Genomic DNA, 15,535 nt, shown 5'->3' on the forward strand with positions numbered 1-15,535 from the left:
TGAGGAATCTCTTCAAGATGGCTGTTGTCAAAAGTTGAGGTCGTTCAATACTTTGTGAAAATGTTCAGCCCAGCAGTGAAGAATTTTAGCACTATCTGTGCTCAAAGTGAGGCCATCAGCAGAAAGAACTGGTGAACAGTCAGCAATGGGTGACCCATAGGCTGTCTTCAGCCCATCATAGAATGCTTTAAAATCATGTCTATTAGCCACATCTTGGAATTTAACTGTTTGATGTTTCCACCTTTCCTCTTTCATATGCCTTAATTTGACTTGTGCTTCCTGCTTAGCTCAAATATATGCCAATTTCCTGGAGGCATTCTCTTTATTGTTGATCCAAGCCAGGTGTGTCACATGCATCTTGTCAAGAAGAGCTTGGACATTTCTGTCCTTGTCGTCAAAACAGTCCTCATGCCTGCGCTTTTTGGAAACCAAAGACCTCAACCGCAGACATATATACAAATGCAAAGATGTGTGTGTTACATTATGATGTGTTGGACCTGTGTTGACAAGGTCAAGTCAGTCAGGGTGGATATGGCCTGTTCCCAACACTTAATGAAAAGGTGTGAAGACCAAAAGAGGGGAAATTATTTTTTGTAGTAAGCTAGCCAATCTCAGTCTCTATTCAGACCCAGTCTGATAGTTTCAAGTTTTCATATGGATTCCAACTCTGCAGTTTCATGCTGGAGGCTGGCTTTCAAGTGTTTGCTGAAGTATGGCAACCTTCAAGTGTGCTAACGAGCGTCCAGATAGAGTGAAGTGCTTTCCTAATGTTTTTGAATGTTACTATTGTTGATATACAGACAATCTGGTTAGGCCAATGTACTTTGCAGATGGGCATTCTGGCACACAATGGCATATATCATAGTAGTAGATGTGCAAATGAACAGGCCCTTCATGATGCGGCTAGCTCCTATGATGTTGTCAGTTGATTATGCATGTGGACAGAGTTGAAAACAAGGTATGTTGAAGGGATAGGCTCTTGGGTTAGTATTTTTTCTGTGTGATATTTAGTTGCTGGTGAGTAGTTGCTTCATGGTGGGGGGTTATCTGTAAGCATGAAGTGACTTGCCTCTGAAAGTTTGTGGGAGCAAGGGATCATCTTTCAAGATAAAATGTAGATTCTTGATGCTGTAGATAAAGTGTAGATAAAGTGCAGATTCTTGATGCTGTGCTGGAGAGAGTTTAGCTGGGGAATGTAGATGATGGCCAGTGATGTTCTGCTATTTTTCTTGTTGGTCCTGTCTTGTAACAGGTGACTGCAGAGTACATATCTGGCTCTATCAATCCCTTTCTCTACTTCCCCAGTTCTAAGAATTTTTACATTGATCTTTTAGGTGTGTGTGTCTATCTGAGGGATTGGAGCAAATGCAGATGTATTTTAGGGCTTGTAGATGAAGGATTCTGTGATTTATTCTAGATGAAAGCTAGAGGCATGTAGGTAAATATAGCAGTCAGTAGATTTCCAGTATAGAGTGGTGTTTATGTGGTCATCACTTACTTGCACTGTAATGTCCAGGAAATGGATCTGCTGTATGTGCTGGTCCAGGCCTGGGTTGAAGGTGGAATTGGAATGGAAATCCCAGCAAAAATCTTCAACTACCTGCTTCCCTTGGGCCCAGAAGATGAAGATGTTATCAGTGTAACATAAGTAGAGGAGGGACACTTAATATTAGAGCTGAAGAAGCCTTGTTCAAAGCCAGCCATATGAATGTTGGCCTACCGTGAGGCCATGCAGGTACCCATGGCAGTGCTGCTGAGTTGAAGATATATATCATCCCCAAATCTGAAATTGTTGTGGATGATCACAAAGTCACAAAGCTCAGCCACCAGGCATACCATGGCATGCATCTGACAAAGTGGATTACAGCCCATATAATCTTTAGCCCAAATGAATTTGTTAGTCTTTAAGATGCCAGAGGACTCCTCATTGTTTTCCTGAAATAGACTAACAAGACTAGACCGCTGAAACTTCTACCTGTACTGAAACTCACCTTGCTCCCAAATGATTTACATTACAGAGTTAAATAAAATAAATAATTTCAGAGAAGTTTAGGAAAGGAGATAAGAGAAGGTTGAGAGAATGAAAAGGAAATCTGAAGAAGGAGCTTTTCCCACCACCTGAGGTAATATTGTGGGAAAGAACAGTGAGGAGATTGGGGTCAGTTCACCATACTTAAGAACCAAACAGAAGCAGCTTCACAGCAGTGTACTCTAGCCAACCCTCGTAGCCAACCTCAGTATGCTGAGAGTGAGACAGGCTGGTGCACAGCAGGTCACATACGTTTTATGCCAGTTGGAGCTCCCACTGGACAGAAGTAGAATCCACTGCTGTTTATATCATGCCTGCTCCACTGTAGCGTTTAACTGAGATATTATTTGGGGGATGCATTCTTTCCAAATATTTATAACAATGTGTTTGCTGTTTACTATCTTTTCTTTAAAAATTATTCAGTGATATCTCTATAAAAAATACGTCTCCCCATCACATACTCCAGTGTGAATGAAAGAGTAACTCCATTCAGACTAACTTCAGAACAGGGCCCATAATATGAAGAACAACACAGCTGTATAAATCATCACTTTTTCATATCACAGGTATTAATACCTACTTAAGCAAACTGGTGGATCTGTCCATTGGCCAGAATCACAGTAAACATATTGACGTCCGTCCATTTTATGAAAATTTTGGCATTTGTATTGTATGCTGGAACCTGGGTTATATTCTGCCTGTGGAAAGCCAAGCATGTCTCCATTATCAATAATAGGTGGTGGCCCACACTTTCCAGCAGCCTCTAAAATTAAGGGCAGAAAGAGACAATTGTTGCAGCAGTGATTTTCAGAAAATGCTGTCGGATCACAAACATTACACAACAGTACTATCAATGTACTCTGCTAGAACACCTGGAGTATTGTGTCCAGTTCTGGGGCCCCCCGTATAGAAAGGATGTGGATTCATTGGAGACGGTTCAGTGGAGGGCAACCAAAATGATGAGGGGGCTGGAGCACATGACCTGTGAGGAGAGGTTGAGGGATCTGGGCTTATTTAGTTTGCAGAAGAGAAGAGTGAGGAGAGATTTGATAGCTTCAGCTTCCTGAAGGGGAGCTCTGTAGACGATGGAGAGAGATTTTTGTCAGTGGTGACATATAGCAGAATGAGGAGAAATGGTCTCAAGTTACAGAAGAGGAGGTGTATGTTGGATATTAGGAAAACCTGTTTCACCAGGAGAGTAGTGAATCGTTGGAATGTGTTATCTAGAGAGGTGGTATAATCTCCATCTCTAGAGGTTTTTTAGTCCAGGTTTGACAAAAATCCTGGCTGGGATGACACAATTAGGGTTGATCCTGCTTTAGACAGGGGGATGGACTTGATGACTTCCTGAGATCCCTTCTAGCCTTAGGAGTCTATGATTTTCTGATTCCGTGAAAACTAAGGGGAGCTAGAAAAACACTGATGGGGGATAGGAAAACCTCTTGATGCCCAATAGTTGATGAAATCACAGATGCAGCAGAACATCACAGACTAGAAAAAGATCTGCTTTCTGGCTTTGTAGATGATGTTACATTTGTATATGAAAAAAGAAGAAGTAAAGGGAAACAAACACTTTCAAGTGAGAAGGAAGTTTGATGCCAACAATATCCTTACTACCAGGCTATTTTAGAAATAAAAAAAATTAAAATACCTCTGCATATTGGTGGATCAGACCACTCTCGCCCCTTACATGTTACAGTTGGAGAACCAATGTTTCTCAGGCCTGGCCTACATTGATAATGCACCCTCTCATCAGGTAAATATATCTTTTTCCTTGTGTCACCTAGAATACGGCCATTCTCAATCACCGGTGGAGGTCCACATCTTACATCTGAAAAGAGACACAGGGACACCTACTGAAACATTTCCATGAAGGACCATAAATAACTTGCTTTGCACAACCAGTCCATTAAAAAAATAAAGTGTAAAAATAAAAATTTGTATGAAAACAATTCTCCTTTCTTCTAGTTTTTAATTAGTCTTGTTTAACAGAACAATTTAAATCGTGGAGAGGGAACAATAGGGCTATCCACGAGTGAATCATTTTGGGCAAAGATGCATGGAATGAAAATATAGGTCAAACAATTACAATATTTGTCTAAATCATCAAGTTTCTGTAAAATGCTTCATGTTTGACCAATCCATCCATATTCAATTGGAAAATTTCTGACCAGCTGTCCCCACATCATACTGTGTTCTTCCTCTATATCCCACCAACATCCTTCGGTGCATTCCCCCTGGCATTCATGCTCTGCAACATACCAGCCCACATGATCAGTTCGCCATACTTAAGAACCATACAGAAGTAGCATCAAAGCTAGAGTTCGCAGCAGAACAGTGTACTCAGGTCAACCCCTGTAGCCAACTTACTTATGCGGAGAGTGAGAGAGGATGGTGCAGAGCAGGATGAATAAGATTTATGCAAGTTAGAGCTTCCCATGACAAAAATAGAATCCACTCCTGCATATATCAGCATAATGTTCACTCCTTTTTAATGGAGTTTTATAGGTTTTAACTGAGATTTTATTTGGGGGCTGCATACATTCCGAATATTTATAATGATGTGTTCGCTGATCTTGTGTTTAAAAGTTGTGCAGTGATATCTCTATAAAGAATATGAGTCTCTCTCTCACATACTCTAGTGTGAATGAAGAGTGACTCCATTCAGATGGGTTTAATCTGGTATTATACTACTTCAAGTAACTTCAGAACAGAGCCCTAACTGGTTATACCAAGTAATCTCTGCCAGGTTCCACCCCAGAAAAACAAGGGCTAAGCCATGTAAGCTTTCATTATAGTTTTTCCAGCTTCTCTTCAATGAAGAAGTAGCAGGATCTTCTTGACCTCATTTTTTTTAAGCAATCAGGTGATTGGCCAGAGCAAAGGGAGGTCTTTGCAGGAATCACTTGTCTCTGCATAGTTGCCTTGGTGGATGCTTTCTGGAGAAAGTCATAAAACAAATGTAATGATTCTGCATGTAAATAGGGTTGGCTCAGATGCTCAGCTTTCATAACTGATCAATGCAGGTAAAATAATGAAAATGAGAAGCACAGATCTCAACACTCAATATAGAATCATTGGCATGTGGGAGATAAGATACTTCTGCCCAATGTATCCCTCCCGCTTTAGGCAGTGACTAAAATTTATTACAGCCAAAGCATCATTTAAATCCCAAGGATGTAGCTATGCTCTGGTACTGAGCATGAAGCTCAAAGAAAAATAAGATACGAAGAATATTTTCAAGTGAGTACCACTATCTAAACTACAGCTACACGTAACAATTTACAATAAAAGAAAGCTAAATAGATTTCAATTGGGAAAGTGTATGAGAAGTTCACATTGTCTATCTATGGGTGGCAAGAAGGGATTGTGGGGTTTGAGGCAGTTCTGACCATTCATGCTCTTAGCTGTGAGCATCACTGTGCAGCAAATCCATGCTCAACCTCAACAAGTACTGCTGTGGGAATATGTGCTCTGGTTTTGAAGAGATATTGCATGCATACCCAAACGGAATGGAGTGGGGCTATCTCTGGAAGACACAGGGGACTTTTGTGGATCACAAATTCAATGAATCACAGGTGTGATGCTGCTGCAAAAAAGGAAAAGGTCCTGCTGGAAGTATTATCAGGAATGTCATATACAGCACAAGACAAGTATATGTTCCATGTAACTGATTAACAGACAGTTAAGTTCCCAAACAGGTTACTTTGAGAGGTTGTGGAATGCCTATCACTGGAGATTTTAAGAAAAGGTTGACTGTCTGGGATTACCCAGGTACACTAAACCCTGCTTCATTGTAGCGGGGATGGCCAAGATGATCTTTTAGGTTCATTCTGTTCCCAGCTCACCATCACACACCTCTTATGACTTGTAAATAAAATACAAATTCCTACCATTGCAAACTGGTGGTGGTGACCATGTTCCATCTGTACAAATCACATAATTCACTTCCACACTTTGAAAGCCTTCTTTACATTCATAGTACACCTGGGCACCAGGCAGATACTCTTTCTCTTCATTATTTACAATGTTGGCATTCAAAATTGCAGGGGGTGCACCACATCTTACATCTGAAATGGGAGATAGACAAATAAATGTACTGGTCGGAAAACAATTGAAAAGTGAGTGTCCATAAAAAGAAGTTTCTCACTTGTGTAGCAATGATGGTTCTTCGAGCTGTGTCCCCATGGGTGCTCCACATTAGGTGTCAGGCTTGCCACTGCTCCGCAGATCAGAGATTTCCAAGCTGTATCTCGTCAGGTCATGCATGCACCGATGCATGTCCACCCTTTGCATGCTTTCGGTCACATGCGCAATCCAGTCCATGCCAGTTCCTTGACCAACCACCCCGGGCTGAAAAACACCAAGCAGAACTCCGAAGCAGGGACAAATGGGTGGGTAGTGGAGCACCCACGGGGACACATCTCAAAGAACCATCGTTACTACACAAATGAGTAACTTCTTTTTCTTTTTCAAGTGGTCCCCGTGGGTGCTCCACATTAGGTGACTACCCAGCAGTGACCCCCAAAAAAATGGAGGTGGGTAATGGATTTATGTGCAGCTTGCCCTTGAAAGGACTGCTGTCAATAGACGCGTATCCTCATCCAACACCCGGTGAATCGCATAGTGTCTGCCAAAGGTGTCTTAGGATAACCATGTTGCCGTTCTGCAGATGTCCTTTAATGCAACTCCTTTAAAAGGCTGTCAAGGTCGCTTTTGCTGTAGTGGAGTGAGCCCTGGGCGGAACTAGCAGAGGGGTCTTACGAAGCTCGTAGCACATTTTTATGCAGGATACGATGTTATTTGAAATTCTTTGTGATGATGGGCCTTCCCCCTTTGATCTGGGTGCAAGAGACACCAGGAGCCTATCCATCTTCTGGAAGGGTTTAGTTCTGTCTATGTAAAAGGCTAGCACCCTCCTCACATTGAGTGAATGCAGCCGTACTTTCCCACTTGAGGCTTGTGGTCTGGGATAGAAGTATGGTAGAACTATTGGCTCATTAATGTGGAAATCTGAGGAGATCTTTGGAAGGAATGCCAGGTGTAATTGCAAAACTACCCCTTCTTTCAAGAAAATTGTATAGGGCGGCGTTGCGATTATCACTGCCAGCTCACTCACCCTGCGGGCCGATGTAATTGCAAGAAGAAAAGTTGCCTTTATGGTAAGAAGTTGGAGGGATACAGTGGCCAATGGTTCAAAGGGTGGTCTAGACAGTGTGTCAACGCCCAGGTCTAAGCTCCATGAAGGCGATAACAGTTTCCATGGTATAGGTTTGCAAGGCCCTTCAGAAACTGTGTGGTAATGGGATGGGCAAATACAGTTGACCCATACGTCATATGTTGGAATGCCAATATAGCTGCACAGTGGACCTTTAACGATGATAAGGTGAGTCTGCTCCGTTTCAGGTCCAGTAAGTACTCCAAGATTGTGGGAATGGAGACCTCTGATGGAGTTAATTGCTCAGACAGACAACAGGATGTAAAATGTTTCCACTTGTATGCATAAGTCTTCCTGTTAGAGGCCCGTTGACTGCATTCCAGGACCTCTTTTACTCCTTCTGAGCATGTTCTCTCTGAGGTGCTGAGCCATAGATTAGCCATGCTTTGAGGCAGAGCATTCAAGGATGAGGGTGTGTTACGGTCCCTTGATTCAGCGTGAGGAGGTTCAGTACCATCAGGAGGGGGAGTAGTGGGCAGCATGACATGTGTAGCAGCAGAGGAAACCAGTGCTGTCGATCCCACATTGGGGCTATAAGTATGAGGCACGCCTTCTCCCTCCTTGCTTTTTCCAGGACCTTGTGAATGAGCCCTGTGGGAGGGAATGCATACAGCAAGGGGCCCTTCAATGAGAGCATGAAGGCATCTCCCAATGAGCCTTGTCCAATGCCCGCTCTGGAGCAGTATTGAGGGCATTTCCTGCTGGTATCGGTGGCAAACATGTCAATCTGGGGAAACTCCCATCTGTCGAATATGCTGTGGAGTAGTTCAGAGCTGATCTGCCACTCGTGCATGAGAGCAAAATGTCTGCTCAGGATATCCGCACTCACATTGTGAACACCAGGTAAGTATGAGGCTTTTAGAGTTATGTTGTTTGCAATGCACCAATTCCATAGTCGGACCACCTCTGCGCATAATGCACAGGATCTGCCTTGGCAATAGATATAGAACATTGTGGAGGTGTTGTCGGTATTGACTCCAACTACCTTGTCCCGCAGATATTTGCGGAAGTGCCCGCATGCATTGACCGCTGCCCTGAGCTCCAGTATGTTTATGTGCATTGCCATCTCTGCAGGGGACCATCGCCCCGTGTTGCTTTGTTGCCCATGTATGCCCCCCATCCAATGTGGGAGGCATCTGTCATGAGAAAAACCGTGATTTGCAGTTGGTGGAAGGGCACCCCTGATAGCAAGTTCTTGGGGTCTGCCCATCATGCCAGAGACTTTTGTACCTCCATTGTGGGTGATACCTTTTTGCAAGTGGTATGCATCGTTGGCTTGTACACCATTGCCAACCAGTGCTGAAGGCCTTGAATATGTATGTAGTCCGGCATTCTGCACCACGAACATGGTGGTGGCCATGTGTCCCAGTAGCTGCAAGCAAGTTAGGACTGGCACTGCAGGGCTGTACATCAGCACTTGCACCAAGGATCAGATGGCGACGTGTGCCAGGCAGAAATATCCTTGATGTAATAGAATGTAGGCATGCCCCTATGAATTCTATGTTTTGTGTGGGCTCCATCATTGATTTTTGAAAGTTGATGACTAGGCCCAGTGAGAGGAAGATCTTTGTAGTAATGTCTATCATGTCCTGGACATCTGCCCATGAGACACCCTTCAGTAGGCAGTCGTCCAGATATGGAAAAATGTATACGTCCTGCCGATGCAGGTAAGCTGACACTACCGAAAGTGTCTTGGTAAAGACCCTGGGCACTGCAAAGAATCCGAAGAGAAGGACTCTGTCCTGAAAGAGTTCCATGGCCACTGTGAAGTGGAGAAAATGCCTGTGTGCCAGATGGATCGTTATGTGGAAGTACGCATCTTGGAGGTTGAGGGCTGCGAACAAATCCTCATCGTCCAGTGCCATGACTATGGAAGTGATTGTGGTCATCTTGAAGCATTGTTTGCAGAGATAGTGATTGAGAGCCTGTAGGTCCAGGATTGGCCTCCAGTCCCCTGTTTTCTTCTCTGTGAGAAAGTATCGGGAGTAAAAACCTTTCCCTCGGAACTTGTCCGGGACTCTCTCCACCACCCCTATAGATATGAGGCGGTCTACCTCCTGTTTTAACATCTTATCATTAAAGAGGTCCCTGGAGAGGGACTGGGTAGGAGGTTTGGGTGGGGGCATGAATCGGAACGGGATGGTATATCCCTTGGCAACAATTTCTAATACCCACTTCTCCGCAGTGATGCTTCCACATTGATGATAGAATGGTCTGAGTTGGTGGTGGAACATATGCTGTGAATGGCACTGAGAGATGTTTGTGGTGTCACAGTCCTCGACATAGCTGCCAAACTTGGGCTACGTCTACACGTGCACCCAACTTCGAAATAGCTTATTTCGATGTTGCGACATCGAAATAGTCTATTTCGATGAATAATGTCTACACGTCCTCCAGGGCTGGCAACGTCGATGTTCAACTTCGACGTTGCTCAGCCCAACATCGAAATAGGCACAGCGAGGGAACGTCTACACGGCAAAGTAGCACACATCGAAATAAGGGAGCCAGGCACAGCTGCAGACAGGGTCACGGGGCGGACTCAACAGCAAGTCGCTCCCTTAAAGGGCCCCTCCCAGACACACTTTCATTAAACAGTGCAAGATACACAGAGCCAACAACTAGTTGCAGACCCTGTATATGCAGCACGGACCCCCAGCTGCAGCAGCAGCAGCCAGAAGCCCTGGGCTAAGGGCTGCTGCCCACGGTGACCACAGAGCCCCGCAAGGGCTGGAGAGAGAGTATCTCTCAACCCCCCAGCTGATGGCCGCCATGGAGGACCCCGCTATTTCGATGTTGCGGGACGCGGATCGTCTACACGTCCCTACTTCGATGTTGAACGTCGAAGTAGGGCGCTATTCCCATCCGCTCATGGGGTTAGCGACTTCGACGTCTCGCCGCCTAACGTCGATTTCAACTTCGAAATAGCGCCCAACACGTGTAGACGTGACGGGCGCTATTTCGAAGTTACTGCCGCTACTTCGAAGTAGCGTGCACGTGTAGACGCAGCCTTGCTGTTTTGGAGTTTGTGCCACCGATGTACATCCTTGCTGGGGATGCTGCCTAGGTGGCCTTTGCTGTTGTTGTTGGTGGCGCCCTTGATTGTAACCCCTCTTTTATTGTGGGTGCTGGGGTTGGTAGGTGTAACGTCTTTGTTGTAGGTAGAATCTTTTCCTCCTATAGGGAGGAGTGTACATCCCCAGTGTTCTGAGCGTGGTCCTCAAATCCTTGCTAGAGTGGAGGACTGAGACCATGGAGTCAGCAAACAGGCTTTCCTGTATGTATGATTTTTGTTTGCAGGTCCTTGAGGATGCTGGGTGTTTGGAGCCACCATTCACTATGCATCACTACTGCTGGGGCTGTGGAGTGTGCTGCTCTGTCCACTACATCTAGGACAATCTGGACACCTGTACGTGAGGCTGCGTAGCCTGCCTGGACTATCGCCTTTAAGACCGGCTTCTTATGGTCCGGGAGGAAGTCCATGAGAGAGGTAAGTCTGGTATAATTGTCAAAATTATGGTTTGAAAGGTGGGCGGCATAGTTGGCCATGTGCAGCATTACAGTGGAGGAGGAATATACCTTCCTTCCGAGTAAGTCCAATGTCTTTGCATCCTTGTCGGATCCCGCAGATTTGTATTGTGGTGTCTTCGATCTGTGCCGAGAAGATTCCACTACTAGACAGTTGAGTTGGGGGTGGTCGAACAAGAACTCCATTCCCCTGGATGGGACAAAATACTTCTTGTCTGCCCACTTGTTCGTAGGTGGAATCAAGGCTGGGGTCTGCCATATATTTGTGGCAGCTTCCATAAGGGCTTCGTCTCGTAGGATGGCTATTTTGGGTGATGCGGGGGGTCTCAGGTTTCTTGAGGAGTTTTTGGTGTTTCTCTTGCACCTCCACAATCTGTATGTCCTGAGTGTGTGCCACCCTTTTAAAGAACTCTTGGAATTGCTTAAGGTCATCTAGGGGAGATATAGCCCCTGGATCAACTGCCTCGTCTGGGGAGGACGAGGAGGCATCACTGCGAAAAGCCTCCCCCTGTTCCTCAGACACCTCCTATGTCCGCTCCCTTAAGGGTTCTAGGGGAAGGTCTAACGACTCTGGACCCATCCCTGTTGGAGAGGCCATGTTCTCCTTTTGAAGGGAGCGGGGAGAAGTGGCCATGCAATGAAGGTTGAGGCGGAGATCTGTCTCTTGACTTTGAGCCCCAGTGCCGATGACGTTCACTATGATATGAGTGACTGTAATAGCAGGGGCAGGGTCCCAGTGATTGAGATCTAGACCATGACTGGTGTCTGTATGCATTGCGCTGAGTGTGATCTCCTTGATGATGTAGAGATAGGTGGGGATGCTCTATAGAAGAGTTTGTGCGGTTCCTTTAAGGCAACCAGTAAAGGATATCTAAGCCAGGGAGAAGGTGGTCATAGAAATGGAGATGGAGTTCTCAGGAAGGCTGGTGGTGTTGCCGGCCATTCCGTGATACATGTCTCAGGAGGAGAGCTGGAGAGCTGAAAGAGGAATCATGAGAATGTCTGGTGATGGACTTTAGTGCTGGGTCTTAGATCATGCTTTGCCAAGCCTGTGAGGCTGTCTGGTCGGTGCCTCTGCCTCCAGTGCCTGGGACCTCAGTGCAGGCATCGGAGCCATTGGTGCCACGCTCGGTGCCTCCGTGTGTAGCTCTGCGAGAGTAGCAATCTCCGGAACCATCAGGCCCTGTGCCGGGGCCTCCGGTTCTGATGCTTTCAGTTCCATGAGTCTTAGTACCGTAGCCTCTGGTGCCTACTGCATCAGTGTCTGCAGGGTCCTCGGTGCCGACTCTTTGCCAGTTGGAGCCCCAAGCACTGCCTTATGTTCTACAGCCTTTGCGCTGCTTTGAACGGCAAGCACTTTGCGGCCCTATGCCTCACTCATCCTGCTCACAGATACTACTGACAAGGATTGAGTAGGGGATATCTTCTTTTTCTTACGCGTTGAGGAGGTCAAAGAAGTTGCCTTCCTCTTATGTAGCCCTGAGGGCCCTTCCCCCTGGGGAGTCTCCAACGGCTCAGGCTGGACAGCCTTGTCAAACAAGATCATTTTTAGCCTCATCTCCCTGTCTTTCCTTGCTCTGGCTTTTAGTTTGGAGCAGTGAGGACATTTTTGAGGGACATGGGCCTGTCCCAAATGGTGAATACACTTGCTCTGGCCATCGGAGGCAGGTATAGCTTTGCTGCATGATTCACATTTCTTAAACCCCGGCGAAGACATCTCTTCTCAGAAGTACTAAACTACTTGTAACTTTAAGCAAGGTACTGAACAGCTACTAATAGCTACTAACAGATAAGGTTCACAGACTCTAGAGATAATGGGCAGCTGGAAGCGGCTGCCTCTTCTTTCTTTGTTGTCTCTCTCTCTCTCTCTCTTTTTTTTTTAGCTATCTACAGCAGAACTTGAACAGTTTAGAAGAGAACGAGAAAAAAACTAATAACTATATTAAAAATGTATTTATCTGTCTTAGGCGTTGGAGCCAAAGTGAATTCCGTCTGCAGCCGTTGGCAGTTTAGAGGAACTGGCGTGGACTGGATCACACGTGTGACTAAAAACGCGCAAAGGGCCGACGTGCATCGGCGCATGCGTGACCCGACGGGATACAGCTTGGAAATCTCCAATCTGTGGCACTGGAGTGAGCCCGACACCTAATGTGGAGCACTCACAGGGACCACTCGAAGAAGAAAGGATGGTTACTTGCTTCTAACTGTAGTTCTTCAAGATGGCTCAGCATATTTGCACATATGAGGTACTGTGGTCCCTAACATGGCTTCATGGTAAAACCTTCTCTAACATCATCTGCTAAAGCATGTGTGTAGAGGCCTTCTGTCCCTTCTTTCTAAGTCTCTGAACATATGCATGGGAAAGATACATAAAAGGTCAGGGCACACTCTGTGCCTTCACATCCTTTCACTGCCAATCCAGAAACATAGGAGCCGCATCTACACAAGCATGTCCTTTTGAAATATTTTTTGAAAGAACGGGCTCTTTTGAAACAGTCTGTGAAGCATCTAAACACAAAACATGTTCTTTTGAAAGTAATTTCAAGGGAGTGAAAGATCTTTTCTACTCCTGTTTGAGGAAGAGCGCTTTCTTTCAAAAGATCCTTGGCACCAGCTCCCTGTGTCCATCTGTGTTTAAAGCCACAGGGACCTAGAAACCCCATGGCAGGAAGGTAAGAGTGTGCTAGCAGCACCACAGGCATGAGCCCACGGCAGCACACCTTTTTGCCTGTACTGCAGCCACCTGATGCACCCAGACACTCCACGGCCAGTAGCTAGGAGCCCCGTGCCCCCCATGGGTCCCACACCAAGCTGGTGGAGGGCTTGCAGGAGCTGAAGCAGGGCACAAAAAAGAAGGCCCCATCCTGGTCAGAGCCAGAGCTGCAGGACCTCATTGGCCTGTGGTGGGGACAACAAAGTCCTGCTGCAAATGACCAACCCGTGCAGGAATGTCACAGCCTCACAGTGTCTGCCAGCCTCACTGCCTGGGGGACATCACCCTGCCCCCCAAGTCCCAGACAACATGAGGTTGAAAATAGAAAAAATGAGGCAGGTGTTTGTCAAGGCTAGAGGCATGGCTGCGTGGGGGCAGAGCTCATCAGCTACACCCACTACAAGGAGCTGGACAGAGGAAAGAGGCAGCCCCCCCAGTAACGGTGCTGGACACTGCAGGGCCCAATCCAGAGCCAATCCAGAGCCTAAGGACCAGCCAAGACCCTTGGGCTTCATCAACCACTGGCAGCAGGAGCAGGAGCTGGAACCCACCTCTGAGGATGATGGGTTGAGTGATGGGATGCTCATCACCCTCTCATCCAGGTCCTCAAGCCAGGCACCACGCACCAGGGCCTCCCTGGCTTCTTCGACGGACCCTCAGGTAGGTACTGGGTGCTTCGGCCACCCCAGGGTGCAGGGAGGACAAAGCTGAGCATGTATGCAATAGATGCATCCATCCAGATCCTGGTGTGGTTTTGCAGAGACTCACACTTCTCACTTACAAAAATCCAGGCTAGTGGGAACCATCGCATGTGAAAGCTGTTGGAGACAGCTCCCAGGAAGCAGGTGGGCGAGCTATAGGAGGAGGTGGCTAGGGTAAGGAGTATCCATGCCCATGAGCAATTTCTTGAAAGTATTCATGTGGTGACATCTAAGACTGAGGAAGCTGTGCAGCTACAAAGGACTGCTGGCTCTCTGCTGGGAGGGCTTTGGCTTCCTTGATCACAGATGCTGTTCCAAGAAGAAAGGACTGATAAGTGAAGATATGATCTACATATCCAGGATGGGAAAAAGAGTGTTTGGATATAGACTGGCTAACCTAGTGAGGAATACTTTAAATTAGGTTCAATGGGGGCAGGTGACCAAAACCCAGAGTTAAGTGACAAATGTGGAGACCTGGAAGATCAGACAGAAATCGGAGGGAGGATGGGTTTCAAAAGCAGGAATAAAGGAGAAACACGACAAAACTGGAAGGCAAAATGAAATCAGTATCTCAGTTGTTTATGTACAAATGCAAGAAATATTGGAAATAAGCAGAACGAGCTTGAATTGCTAGTGAAAGAACACAATTATGACATGGTATCACAGAGACTTGGCAGAATAATGTACGTTATTGGAATATTGGCACAGGAGGGTACCGCTTGCTCAGGAATGAGAAGCAGGGAAAGAGGGAGGACGTATTGTGCTATATATTAAAAATGTATATACTTGGACTGAATTTGAGATGGACATAGGATGTAGATTTGGAGACTCCCTGGGTAAGCTGAAAGAGGGTATAAACAAGGGAGATGTCATGGTAGGCGGGTCTAGTACAGACCATCTCGCCAGGAAGAAGAGGTGGATGAGGCTTTTTAAAACAACTAACACAATCATCCAAATCACAGGATTTGGTGGTGATGGGGGACTTCATCTGTACAGGAATCCATTGTGAAAATAACACAGCAGGGCACAGATTATCCAACAAGGTCTTGGAATGTACAATTTTTCATTCCAACTGGTCAAGAATGCTACTGGGGGAAGCAGTTCTAGATTTGATTTTAACAAATGTGGAGGGAGCTGGCTGTGAATTTAAAAGTGGAAGGCAGCTTTGGTGAAAGTGATCATGAAATGATAAGAGTTCACGATCTAACAAACGGTGGGAGGGAGAAGAGGAAATTAAACATGATGGATTTCAAGGGGGGAGACTTTAGCAAACTCAGGAGCTGTCAGGTAAAGTCTGAAGGGAAGTAAGATGAAGAGGTGTAGGAGATAGAAGCATGGGCCTGGTGTAA

General features: G+C 46.0%; 1 protein-coding gene across 1 annotated transcript in view; it reads right to left on the reverse strand.

The window, feature by feature from the left end:
* CFH (complement factor H) overlaps positions 1-15,535 on the reverse strand; it is a 103,765-nt gene that overhangs the window by 16,296 nt on the left and 71,934 nt on the right. The window contains exons 19-21 of the mRNA XM_075003305.1: positions 5,923-6,099; positions 3,681-3,860; positions 2,610-2,792 (exon numbers count right to left, since the gene is read on the reverse strand). Coding sequence (XP_074859406.1) covers positions 2,610-2,792; positions 3,681-3,860; positions 5,923-6,099 — 540 coding nt within the window. The remainder of the gene's footprint in view (positions 1-2,609; positions 2,793-3,680; positions 3,861-5,922; positions 6,100-15,535) is intronic.

Source organism: Carettochelys insculpta, chromosome 9, assembly GCF_033958435.1.
Source record: "Carettochelys insculpta isolate YL-2023 chromosome 9, ASM3395843v1, whole genome shotgun sequence".
In the NCBI taxonomy this organism is placed as follows: domain Eukaryota; kingdom Metazoa; phylum Chordata; order Testudines; family Carettochelyidae; genus Carettochelys; species Carettochelys insculpta.